Source organism: Cydia splendana, chromosome 18, assembly GCF_910591565.1.
Source record: "Cydia splendana chromosome 18, ilCydSple1.2, whole genome shotgun sequence".
Lineage (NCBI taxonomy): Eukaryota > Metazoa > Arthropoda > Insecta > Lepidoptera > Tortricidae > Cydia > Cydia splendana.
The window spans coordinates 3,464,636-3,478,384 of record NC_085977.1 but is presented as its reverse complement, the minus strand read 5'-3'; the positions used below and the strand labels follow the sequence as shown (position 1 = coordinate 3,478,384).

The 13,749-nt window shown below is 38.5% G+C and overlaps 1 protein-coding gene and 1 long non-coding RNA gene across 2 annotated transcripts; both read right to left on the bottom strand.

Annotated features, from left to right (window-relative positions):
- Positions 1-1,321: 1,321 nt before the first annotated feature.
- On the bottom strand, positions 1,322-11,254 carry LOC134799347 (CLIP domain-containing serine protease B4-like). The gene is made up of 8 exons (XM_063771754.1): positions 11,122-11,254; positions 7,284-7,414; positions 5,649-5,769; positions 4,240-4,299; positions 3,614-3,792; positions 3,292-3,400; positions 2,747-2,924; positions 1,322-1,707 (listed from the first exon to the last, which is right to left on the bottom strand). The coding sequence occupies exons 1-8, from the start codon at positions 11,186-11,188 to the stop codon at positions 1,458-1,460; spliced, it is 1,095 nt and encodes a 364-aa protein (XP_063627824.1). The 5' UTR covers positions 11,189-11,254; the 3' UTR covers positions 1,322-1,457.
- LOC134799380 (uncharacterized) lies at positions 4,614-5,313 on the bottom strand. The gene is made up of 2 exons (XR_010145388.1): positions 5,256-5,313; positions 4,614-4,745 (listed from the first exon to the last, which is right to left on the bottom strand). It is a non-coding gene; the product is annotated as an uncharacterized LOC134799380 (long non-coding RNA).
- Positions 11,255-13,749: the final 2,495 nt, after the last annotated feature.

Here is a 13,749-nt window from a genome sequence, read left to right as displayed (position 1 = left end):
TCAATATGCGCTCGCGACCCACCAATGGGTCGTGATTGGTTGTGATCTATAGTTTGGGAAATGCTGACCTATGCCATTAGGACTTGTGGACGGCGTTGACTGCTAAGGTATGCGGTATCGGTAGCTTTCCCAGGACCGGAACAGCGAATTGAGGATTCCCGATACTTAGGTAATTATTATTTAATTATTTTGCTTTAGTCGAGATTATTATTGGCGACGACATTTTTGATAGATGATCGTTGCAATGTGTTCAATGTAAATGCCATGTGTAGACTGACTTCGGATATGCAGAGCCATTCTTGGTTTTTTAACAAGCTTTTATTAGGTCGACCTGTATGTAACTAACTATGTAATGGAATCTAAGGTAACTAATTTAACCATCTTCCAAGGATCGTAGCGTCATGAAAATTGGCAGCTGTATCTAGTTCTGATGACAATACAATAATATGGTACTGTCGAACTGATCTGATGATGGAGACAGGAGGTGGCCATAGGAACTCTCGACCTGTATGTAAGTTATGTAACTAACATGTAATGGAATCCAAGGTAACTAATTTAACCATCTTCCAAGGATCGTAGCGTCATGAAAATTGGCAGCTGTATGGAGTTCTGATGACAATACAATAATATGGTACTGTCGAACTGATCTGATGATGGAGACAGGAGGTGGCCATATGAACTCCGTGATGAAACAACGCAACCTAATTGTGTTAGGGGTTTTTAGAATTGTCTCGATGAGTATTAGTTGTCTGTCGTAAGAAAAGTACAGTCAGCGATAAAAGCTTGTACCAAAAATGAAATTGTGCCAAAAACTTATTAAAGTCCACTTCATAAAATAACCGTCAGCTGACCGTCACACCACACGATTGAATGAGACAGATGCCTATTGCTATGATGAGACAGCCTATCATATCCGTACGGCAGTCCCTCGAGGCAACCTCGGCAAGGATTCCTTCTCATGACTTACTATTTAGACGTCTTAAAATGAAACAAGCTTAAAATTTAAGAAGTAGTACATATTTTATTTACAACACACATTACAGAGTAGTTCTTATCCAATTAAGTACTACTAGAGTTAGACCAAAAGTTTGCAGCGATTTTGATAGCCCACGCAGTAAAGTGATATTTTACGTCAAACTTCTATGAAATTATTACGTATAAATAACACTTGCACTGCGTGGGCTATCAAAATCGCTGCAGACTTTTCTTGGTCTAACTCTAACATCTTAGTAAATAATCACTTCTTAATTATTAATCACTACAAAGGATGAAGTGAATGAGTATCATTTACTGTCATTAGTATAGTCCAGGTATTTTGTGATCTTAACTTAAACCATTTCATGCCAAGGACAGCTGAATGTCTTAAGCGTTCAGCTCCAAAAGTATACTATAGTATATTATGGCGTAGAAAGTTTCAAGTAACGCTCGAGATGGCGAGAAGTTATTATGTTCTTAAATCAAGGCTTAATATTATCCAATATCCACTTCATATAGTTCGAAACATCTGTGTATACTCCCGGAAAGTCGGACCCGCAAAGCCTGGGCCCGTACGACACGATGCCGTGCTGAATGAAGCGTTCTCCGCTATTCCTGTAGGCCCCCTTGACCATCAGTGGGCCTCCGGAGTCCCCTCCGCAGGAGTCCTTGCCGTTCTCACCGGCGCAGATCTTGTTGATCGTCTCGTCTTCTTCACCGGGTTTTTGGCCTCTGAAATAAATAAATAAATAAATATTAGGGGACATCTTACACAGATCAACCCAGCCCCAAACTATTAAGCAAAGCTTGGACTATGGGTGCTAGGCGACGATATACAAATACATACTTATATAGATAAATACATAGAAAACTCAGGAACAAATATTTGCGTTCATCACACAAATAAATGCTCTTACCGGGATTCGAACCCAGGACCATCGGCTGTACAGGTAGGGTCACTACCCACTAGGCCAGACCGGTCGTCAAATAATATAAGATAAGATATAATGTATAGCAAATTGAGAAACTACCATTCTTGTTTCTAGTTTGATATTTGATACCACTACGTGTATGAGTATCTTTTACTATCTATATGGATCATGATGGGTCTGGGTCTCACAGATTTTTTTGATTAGTGTAGGTACTATTCTATACCGAGCTCGACGATGGAATGCAACAGTATACAAAAATAAAGTGGTAGGGCCACTTGCAGCACCATCCAGTATTAGCCACTAACTCGAGGTTAACCGTTAACACAGAGTTTAAATTGTGTACTGTAACCCCAAGTTAGTGGCAAACCCTGGATGGTGCTAGTGGCACTTAGTAAAATAGTCCTCTATTTCGCAGCTTCCTTTTGGACCTCATGTGTCCTCTATGTAATTCTACTTGCGAAACAAAAAAGGGAGAAACGTGTGGATTGCCCCTCTCACACTACGGGGCTGTCCATAAATTACGTCATCGATTTTTGACGATTTTGGACCCCCCCCCCCTATAATCATCCAAAAATCATGCTTCAAATGACCCCATTTCCTCCTACTTCATGCTACCGTCATCCGATGTCCAGACCCCCCCCCCCCTAATTTGAAATGACGTAATTTATGAATAGCCCCTACGTCACGTTTTCTCTCTCATTCCCTTTCTCAGCTGTCGTGAGCCCAGCCCATCTTAACAATTGAATAATATACCGATATAACTGTCGATTGGCAATTAGCAAGCGTCGTCCTTTAGTGAAGAGGATCCAAGCCTCTTAAATCTTAAGTTCTGTATTTACCTATTGTACAATTCTCGGCACGAATCAGCAGTATGTATTGGCACGTCTACGGCTAGCAGCTTAGATGAGATGTAGCCTTTCTCAGTATAGCCCCAGCCAGCGACAGTGGCGTGCAGTCCTCCGAGGTTACGGCTCTGTAGGTCTCTGGATACCGGTAGGCAGACTATACCGGCGTTCTCTGTAAAAAAAAAAGTACGATGGTTAGGAAAGCTGCTGCCTCAATGTTTATACTACTTATATCGGTCAAAGAGAATATAGCTAGCTCTACGTTAAGAACATCGGTGGCAAACTAGCTTCAGACTGGCTGATGGCTGGCTTTTATTGAATTTTTCTTTTTTCTGTGTGATACTCGTATTCTTAAGTACAAGAAACGGGAATAGACATGGGGATGTGTCTAACGCAAAACTATCAAAAAGGTACTTACACTCAAGATTTTTTTACACATTATAATGAAATGTTTAAAAACATATAAGATAAATAAACTGAAGAAGTTGGTGGAAGAGGCATTAGTGTAGGTATAAAAGAAGTAAATAGGATGTACTTACTGAAAGATAAGTCCACTGGCTTTTTAAGCCTGAGAAGACCGATATCATTTCTGACGTTGGGTTTGCCGTGATATTCTGGATGGGGTATGGCCTCCTCAATACGAATATCCTGAAAGTAAATAAAATGGCAATAATTAAATGTGATAAGTGCATGATGTTTGTAGATGTTATCCAAGGGACAATGCAAGCTACATTATGTAAATCGATTGTCTCAGCTTGTAGCTCGAGTTTGGAACGTAGTGTTCATTGATGAGACTAAGTATAAGTACCTTCAGGGTGAGTGGATTACGCTAGACTTATAGAAAAGGGAGAGAAGATATACCTGAATCTTAGATTCGCAAGTAAGAGTGGGAGGATCTCCTTGACAGTCCGTGGTGGTATCCACATCGTTCTCTCCTATTCTCACGCCAAGCAGCTTCAAGTTGGAGATGCAGTGGGCCGCGGTGAGTACGTAGCGTTCATTGATGAGGCTGCCGCCGCATTCGAACTGGGGTCCCAGTCCTGAAATACGTGGAACGTACAATCAGCTACAGAGATAGTTGATCCACCTGCAAAGAAATTTAAATGCAGGGGGTGGGGGGGGGGGGGCATGGAGTAGAAATATCAGGGACTGGACCGGTATTAAAAACGCAGCCAAATTTTGGGAGTAAGAACTTAATGATACTTCAAATATAACATTGACCTTTTAATAACTCTCCACGGCTGACTTCAGCTACGGCGACTGCTGTCAACTCCGTTGCTGTCGCTGGTGTGCTCGCAAGTGGCTGATGTTGACGATCTTGTTAATACAAGTTCGCGAACATTGCGGGCATGTGAGCACACCGTTAACATAGATATAGGGTATTGCTGCAGGTGGTCTGGCTTTTATTCAATTGACGTTTTTTAGATTTGTAACTGAAATTAGGTACCTAACTATTTTTTTTTAATAAAGGTAACGTTTTAACTTACGTGTCTTATATGAGATGAGCGTCATCCATGGATACTCGTAGAGACCCGCGGTCCGGCCTCCTGTGAATGAATGATTGATCATAACTATCATAAGTGAAGTATTTACCTAATCCTCGCTAAAAGCACTAGTTTCTAGATTTAAATTTAATTTGAACTATTTCCCGATGACTAGATGATTTTATTTTTATGTAATGGATGACTATCGCTAGACCGGGCGGAACCCGTGCCGAGGCGTCCGACATGTCATTTTCAATGACGGCTGATGGGTGATCACGTGGTGCTTTCCATAGAAAACGAAGCGCCGGCAGCTCCGGCCGGGCCCCGGCCCGGTCTAGCGTGAGTCAACCTTAAGACAGTTGACAATACTTCTGTACGGATAGTACATCTGAGTTGATATGATTCTTGATGGTAGATTGCAATCTTGATGGAAACACTGATTTCGGTATATTTATTTATTGATAACCAAGGTATATGAGTACTAGCTAGGAGCACGTATAAACGTAAACCTTGGTTATCAATAAATAAATATACCGAAATCAGTGTTTCCATCAAGATTGCAATCTACCATCAAGAATCATATCAACTCAGATGTACTATCCGTACATCTTATGGTCCTTCGAACCGGATCTGTCGTACTTAAGAGGACTTCCACTGGCTGACCCGGATTACAACATCAGCCGCCCTATCGATATAATCTTGGGAACAGAAATCTACGCTAAATTCGTCCAAAATGGAACCATAATAGAAGGCGATGACCTCCCTGTAGCTCAAAAAACGAAACTTGGGTACATCATAAACGGAAAGGTCCCATTGCCATCGTATCAATGCTGCACCGTCGTCAACAACATGAATGATATCTCGCGCTTTTGGACCATAGAAGACATCAATGAAGCATCAAGTTTGTCATCAGAAGATCAACGTTGTATATATATATATATTTTTTTTTTTCTCGGTATATTTATTTATTGATAACCAAGGTATATGAGTACTAGCTAGGAGCACGTATAAACGTAAACTAATTCATAAATCGATGTATGGCGTAATCGCAAATACAGCAATTATTATCAAGTCATTGTATTTAATGCTGACGCGAGAAATGTGCGATGCTTGCATTGTACAACTTCATTATTATCTCATCGATTGATCTACTGATGGAGTTTGAAGGATGGTCATGTGAATTCGGGGATAAATCTTCGATGAGTAAGCTTTGCCTTCTCCATGAGTGTTACCTTAAACTGTGGCATTAAACGCTCAAACGCAGTGCATCTCGCTTGCACCAATCTCAATTGCCAGCACGAGGGAGATGCATTGTGAGTTAGTTTGCGCGGTCGCTAGCGAATATGTCAGTGTCAAATTCGTGATGGAGTACTCAAATATTTTTTTGTATATACCTATGATTCTGTGTTTACCTATGATCTTGTCCCCGTTGATCTTTCCACACGCGTCCGGGAGCAGGTGGAGGTTCGGGTGGTTCTCCACGCTTTCCACGCTGTCAGGTGTTGATTTAGTCGAGAGTTGGGAGCAACACACCTGAGGAAGATATTTTACTTTGTTCATTCTTGCTGATGATGCTCTTAAGATGTAGGTACTTGTAAGATGTAAACATGGGCTAAACGGAAATAAATGGTTATATGCAAGGTTAATCCCTTTGAGGGACAAGTTCGCCATTATACCTGCTATTGCTGCTAATGATGTGACATTTTTCCTGTTTTGTTTTTATTTTCTGTATAGGTACTTAACTATTGACTACTTGCTAAATAGTTAAGCACCTATACAGATAATAGGAGTTATTCTTGAGGAAGGTTTAGGTGTATAATATGTTAATTTGTTAACCCGTGCAAAGCCGGGGCGGGTCGCTAGTACCTAAACATAAAAGTAAAATTAACATATTTGCAATAATAAGTGTTTATATGTATATGACGCATACGTTTAAGATAAAATAAAGATAAAAGATAAAAGATTTTTTATTCATGACGATCACAAAACATGTACGAACATGTACAGACAACAACAGCAAGAAAAGAAGAGAACAATAAGTGTGCACGAAATGGACCCAACTCAGCATAATGCTAGCTATAAAGCCAGCGCTGGTCTTCCGTAGGGCCCATTCGGTGATGCCACGACAGATAGCACAATAAGATAAGTACAATATTAAAACATTGCAAAGGATACACAGAAGGAATAATGATTAAGGAAGGATACAGTGACCTTTCCTCGAACAGACCGGTTGCCGGTTGCCCGCCATCGCGTATTAATTAAGACTATAAAATTATTAACTGCGTTTAAGACAATTCAATTGTTCGAACATTTTACGAGACATATGAAATGCTACCTACTTTGTTTTTAATTAAGGTTGACATTCCTTCGAATCTGAGTGTACATTGGGCGGCACGAGTATAGATATTTTTTTTTATCTTTGTAGTACGGTACGTCGAGTACCTATTTAACTAATTACTAATCTGTATTGTCCCCATTGTATAAGGTCATTAGTGTAGTGGAGTAATTTCTAGTAATCTAACTGCTATTTTTAGAAACTCATTGGTTATCTTGTGCTGTTGAAATCACAGCACCAAGCCATTACAAACTATGGTCTTATCAGAAATCATTGCTGGACTGAATTTTACCCATGCTTAGGTACAGTGAGGATGAAAGTGCAAGTCTTCGGCATATGATGCGAATGGAACTTGACAATAAAGTCTAGTTAAAGACCCGACCACCTGCGGTCATCAACTACAATTTTGTCGGAGGGGGCTGACCTGCCTTCATGTGGCCGTACATTTTTTGCTCAAATTGGCTACGTCAGCTATTTGAGAGCTCACAGACGACGCCAAATCAAGAATTCAAATCCAGTCGCCATGAAGCCGGCTAGGATTAAGATGATGATTATAGCTCCCTCATAAATACTTCACGGGCCTGATTTAGTTAAATTACGTTTTATCCCTTTCTTACAAATACATAATCAAAATGACAGATAAAGACAAACGATTATTAGCTAATTGAGGTTTGTAGCGTGTTTATGAATAAGGGGGTAGGGAAATACTAACCATTGGTAGCTTGGCTCCATCGAAACCGCAGAAAGCGCTCTTGAACTTCTCATCGGCGGTTGGCGTCTTCATGTTAAGAAGGGCCACGGCAGCTTCACAAGATTTGTAGCCGACGCAATCATTACAACTCTCTGCAAAATTGACAGTATTTTACGGAAAGTGTAAACTTACATTGGTCATATAAACATAAACATAGAAATAGAAAACAACAAATAAAAAACAATAGAAAGAAAGAAAAGTCTGCAGAGATTTTGACAGCACACTCCACGCACAGTGCCAGTGTTATTTATACGTCATAATTTCATAGAAGTTTGACGTTTTGAAATAACACCTGCACTGCGTGTGCTGTCAAAATCTCTGCAGACTTTTCTTGGTTTAACTCTCGCTGTGTTTTTTTTTTAAAGTCAGAGATAGCTTAATTTCTTGTCCCAAAACTACTCCCGTTGTAGTTTGGGTTGTACAGTCACCTGCGATAATATGTTACACAACGAAGGCCGCCAAAATATCTGACACGATCTTATTTGTAGAGCCATAAGAGCGTGTCACATATTTTTGCGGCCTTCGAAGAGTAACATAATATTGCAGGTGACTGTACATACCAAACTTAGCATTTTTTTTATCAATGTTCTTAACTTTTAGGAACAAATTAGAACCTAAGTCTATTTCTATATGATACGTAGGTAGGTATTTCTATATGTGGCCCTAAAAGCAGCTAACTGGCTGAACTGAAGAACAAAACTAGAGAACAAAACAAACTTTGTTTTGATCTGAGTAGTAGGTACTCTAAAAAGGCAGCCGTATCTATAAAATAAAATAATTTGTTCATTTCTTTCCATTTTCATTACCTACATTGTGGTTCAATGGTTGGGTTAATATTAATATAATAGCACTGATAAAGGGATTTAATAACGCAAATAGCAGTATCGAGTTCTTAAAGATTTGATGACCTAATCAATTAAATTCAAATCACAGTTGGATACTGCACTGACTCACACGGTGACTACATATCATTTACCTGGATTATAGTTCGTTCTTTTAGCATTAGAAAAAGACTACGCGATCTTGACGTGTCTTTTAATTGAAAAACGCTTTTTAAAAATCTGTAATTATTACTTATGAAAGCAAAAGAATGTAAATAATCGTATATGGTTCATAATTGTTACATATTTGCCGTGACTTATTTTTCAAAAGTGTTTTTCAATAAAAAGACACGTTATGATTGTTTACCTTTTTCCTAATGCTAAAAAACGAACTATAAGTATCTTGTTGTTTTTCCTGTTTTTGGTAGCAACATTGAATTTGTGTAGGTATTACTATATTTAGGTACCTAATGTAACGAATTCATTTCGTTATAAATTGGTTAGTTACTACTAAAAACTATACTAAACTATATTTACAATTGTTGTCATCCGTGTTAGGGTTTCAATTAACAGAAACATAAGACGACAAAACCTTTTTTGAACAATTTAACCTACCTGTTTAATTAATTAATAGGTAGGTGTGTCGTTCCTGATAGACATTTTACTTCTAGGAAAAACATAATGTGATAATTATTTAACGAATATATAGTAGGTACTCGTAGGTATGTCCAATATGGATTTTCCTAAAAGTAGCAAGAAACATGTGTAGGTAACACATTATTTCTAGCGATAATTACAAACTGTATCTACGTTCGTTTGCTTTAGCTATTATTAAGACTTCTTGCTATATTTTTAGGGTTCCGTACCCAAAGGGTAAAAATGGGACCCTATTATACTAAGGCTCCACTGTCCGCCTGTCTGTCTGTCTGTCACCAGGTGTATCTCATGAACCATCAGATGATCTATTTCTGTTGCCGCTATAATAACAAATCATCATCATCATCATCATATCAGCCCTTTATCGCCCACTGCTGAGCATAGGCCTCTCTTGTAGTACGCCGCTTTCCCGGTCCTGAGCTAATCTCATCCAGAAGTGACCCGCAATTTTCCGGATGTCATCCACCCAACGAGCCAACGGACGCCAGGCGCTTCTTTCATTTGAAAGCGGCACAGAATAACAAATACATACTAAAAAGTACGGAACCCTCGATGGGCGAGTCCGACTCGCACTTGTCCGATTTTTTAAATTAATCTAAGTTGTGTACGCAGGGAGGTGCACCAGTGAATGAACAAAACAAGAAATCTGTGTAGTTCTACCAGTCCTGGTTCTCGTTTCACTGGTACCATCGCCCATACTTTTAACTGTACATTAGTGGACCTTATGCCTTATATAATAAGGTCCACCGATGTACAATTAAGTGTTGCTGTTTGTACACTTATCCTATCCTAAATCAAATAAAAAAAATACTAATGGTGTCCCTAGTTTATACCAGTACGGATATGATGGTCGTTCTTGTCTACGTGACAGCGTGATAAAACGGTGTCCGTCACTTTCTATCCCAAGGTGTTAAAAGGTGACAGTTATTTTATCACGTGGATAAAGATGGATAAAGCCATCCATAATACGCCGGCTGTTCCATTTAATATGCTCGGTACACCCTTGTTTACTTAAGGGGTAAATAGTTTGTAGGTATAGGTACCTTAAGGCTGATTCGATACTGGCTAATTTTATTAGTACTACCAAAAAGAATAGATAGTATAGAGGGGTCCTGTCATTGTAAATTTTGTAGTCACTGTAAATTTACTGCCATCTATCGACAAACGACTAAAACTCAAAATGAAAACGTATAGAGTTATCAAAAAATTTATATATATGGATAAATGATTTTATTATTTTTATATCATTTTGATCCATGTTCATTCACTGATATCTATGTGTTAAAATTGTTAAATATGAAACGGTGTCGTCACGCCATCTAGCCGAGGATAGGCTAAAGGTGTGTGCGCCATCTATTCGAGAATGACTTTTACTTGAATTCCGAGGCACGGTTTTTCCTTAGACTTTATTCGTCTTATACGAAGTTACATATGTCTTTGGTACTACATTCATATTGTTTTTACATTTTGTATTAGTAGAACGAATAATTATATTATTAATATACTCATGGACAAATTTAGAGGAACACAAAAAAAAAGGGTTGAATTACTGGCCAGCACGTAAAGCACAGAATAAATAATAGTACTAGGTACAGAAGACTCACTCTCTAACAAAACGCGTCTGTTACGATCAGGACAGATATGGCCGCTAGGTGGCGACAGCGCCACGCGCGGCTTATGGCTAGCCACCAAAATTGGTGTGGAACGGATGTACTTTTGGCTACCTGTAGCAAAGCGACGAAATCGCGGAGTGAGCCACGCCTGCCTAAGTAATTTTAACATTAGTACTTAATTAAACTTTTTTTTGCGTTCCTCTAAATATGTCCATGAGTGTATATTATATATTCAATATATGCGGACTTTAATGTTATAAATATTAAAGGTCGCATATAGGTATTTTTAAATATACACAAACAAACATTTAAATACATAAACATCCTTTAACGCTACAGAGTTCTGGATGCCGCTAGCTTAGTAAGTTTTATTGAATAAGTACCTACCTACTTAATCTAGGTACAGTATGTAAAAATATGGGTGCACAAATCTTCTCAAAAATATGTCCCATAGCTCTTATGTCAGCGAATTAAGAACTATGGGACATATTTTTGAATAAGTTGGCTACACCCATATTTTTACAGTTGACTGTACCTACGGGATTCTTATACGACAACAACATATAAGACGACATTATTGCATATATTTAGTGCAAAAACCGGCAAGATGCCAATTCACATTAAATCTTGTTTACTACCACAAAACAAAAAAACATCTCTAATTATTTCATCTTTTCTCACCGTCAAACTTAACAAAATAAAACTTACGTTTTTGATAAGCCAGAGCACAGCTTAACCAAGCCAGCACAACACAAAGGATAACTTTTGCACACATTTTGTTATTGTTTATATATTTTCCTTTAAAAAATATAAACGTCTGCGTCTGCCGTTTGGTGGCTCTCGACTGGTCAAGTGGTTAGTTCAACCGGTTCTATATAATATACCTTCGGCCAACCTCAAGTTGCTGGACACTTTAGAACCATGTCTCATTTTCAACCTACGTCATTAACATGTCGTCGCATATTAAGCGTTACTGGAACAAAGTACTAAAGTGTATAGTTTCGAGGCTGTATGTAGACACTTGTAGACCGGCGTCCCGCTGCATAATTGCTTGTGCCTTGAGATATGCTATGTAAAACTTGTTTGTGATACAAAAAAATTTAAGGATTTTTTGTTAGTTTCAGAATAATCATGTTTTGGTGATTGTTCAGGCCATAGCAGTTATTCTTATTTATTTTTTGTGAACTTAGTATAAATTTTATTATGTTTTTTGGTCGTCTATTTGCGTGATGATCAGTTTTCATCAGAATAAGTTAAATGCGTCAATTTCATCTTGATAATATGTCCAATATGATGCTTATACATATTTGATTCCGTGTGTAATTCCCAATTATGTGCACCTTTTTGTCTCTGCTATATTTAAGTAGAAGTCTATGCAGGTTTCAGCTCACGCCGGCCTACGCTGAAAGGCTAGTGGTATATGTTAAATTACATGTTGAAAATGCAAAAACTAGGTTAATTCTAATTTCAATCAATATTTTGTGAACTATCTGTATAAAATAAATTTTTTATTCATTTTTCTGCAACTTTTATTTTATGATTTAATTAATCTTGCGATTGGCTGCCAGACTATAACTGAATGATGTTATTATAGCAATAACTTGGGATAACAACCGGTTTGCTCTTATACAGTGGATATCTTATTTTATTTATTTATTGATAATAACGGTACAGCTATCATAATCATAACAGTAGCCCAATGCGATAGTGTAGCAAAAAGTAATCTAGAGACATATATTTATAAATCTATTTTTAAGAAGTATATCATATAAATAAATAAATAAATAAATAAATATCATATAACAAACAAAGTGACCTTAACGAATTCATTTTTATGATATAAGTAATCTTACGGTCGGCTCCCAGACTATAGCTGGATGACCGGTATCACAGAAATAACTTGGGATAACCACCGGTTTTCCTCTTACATATATACCTACATAAGTAGTGGAATTTCTAAATGTTGCAAAAAAAGTGTAAATTATTTTAGCCGATTGTGAAATATTTATTCAGTTATTTATTAATATTTTGTCCCCTGAACCATTACTAGGTAACAGTTAGAGTTGGACCAAGAAAAGTCTGCAACGATTTTGATAGCCCCCGTAGTGCAAGTGTAATTTATACGTCATAATTTCATAGAAGTTTGACTTTTAAAACAACACTTGCACTGCGTAGGCTATCAAAATCTCTGCAGACTTTTCTTGGTCTCACTCTAGACACGGTGGGTCAGAATATGTTAGTCGTCTTTGACCAGTCGTCTGACAAGAGTCTTGACCTCTTCACCAGGAAAAATTGCTGTCAAATGAATTTTAAATGCTTATTAGGTATTCATTAAGTACATTTACGAGTACTTACCTTCTTTCTAAATCACGTGTATCACAAACTGACAGTGAAGAAGTTGAAGTTGATAGCCGTTTGTAAGTTATAAGGAATTTGTCTCAGGGGTTTCCCGATAATGATCATTTTATTCAACAAAATAACACTTATCAACAAATTATCATTAAGTCGAGAAAATGCAAGGTCAAATGAGCAACCGCACGCATTGATAGTTCTTGATCGAGCTAGCGCGAAGACTGAGCAAAGCGTTTCTGTTTCAGCTCAGGGAAAAATGCTTACCTATTTTACGAGTATGTCAGTTCGGGTGGTTCGGGCGCACGGCTGTTCTCTTCAGGTCACATTTCTAAACGGAGTGTCGTGAAATGACAAGGTTACATAATTAACGTTTTGGACGCCAATGACCGATATATCCGCACTGCAGGTTCAATGCCAAAGATTGATTAATCGGTCACAGACCATAGAGCAACATAGACCTACAATCTACATGCATATGCATAAAGTTCAATTTCACTTTTGACACTTCGGTGACGTGGCGTCCGGGTGACTGCTTTTGTGTTTGACACGGCGTCGAAAAGGTTAAAGTTAGACCAAGAAAAGTCTGCAACGATTTTGATAGCACCCGCAGTGCAAGTGTTATTTATACGTCATAATTTCATAGAAATTGGACGTTTAAAATAAGGCACTGCGTGTGCTATTAAAATCGTTGCAGACTTTTCTTGGTCTGACTCAACTATTATTCCGCCTGTCTATAGAGTCCAATGGGCAGGCCACATTGCACGCAGAGAAGATGGCCGATGGGGTCGAAAAGTGCTCAAGTGGAGACCACGGAATAGCAAGCGCAGCGTAGGACGTCCACCGACAAGATGGACAGACGACCTTGTTAAGGTCGCCGGAAGACGCTGGATGTGGGTCGCTTCCAACCGGCACGTATGGAGGTCCAAGGGGGAGGCCTATGTTCAGCAGTGGACGTCTTATGGCTGAGATGATGATAGAGTCCAA

Bases quoted from the DNA above. Each gene is read 5' to 3' on its own strand.
- LOC134799347 (XM_063771754.1), bottom strand. From the start codon at position 11,188: ATGTGTGCAAAAGTTATCCTTTGTGTTGTGCTGGCTTGGTTAAGCTGT. The intron at 5,770-7,283 runs GTTAGTATTTCC...TATCTTCCTCAG, and splicing joins ATGGAGCCAAGCTACCAATG to GTGTGTTGCTCCCAACTCTC. The intron at 4,300-5,648 runs GTAAACACAGAA...ATTCATTCACAG, and splicing joins CAACGGGGACAAGATCATAG to GAGGCCGGACCGCGGGTCTC.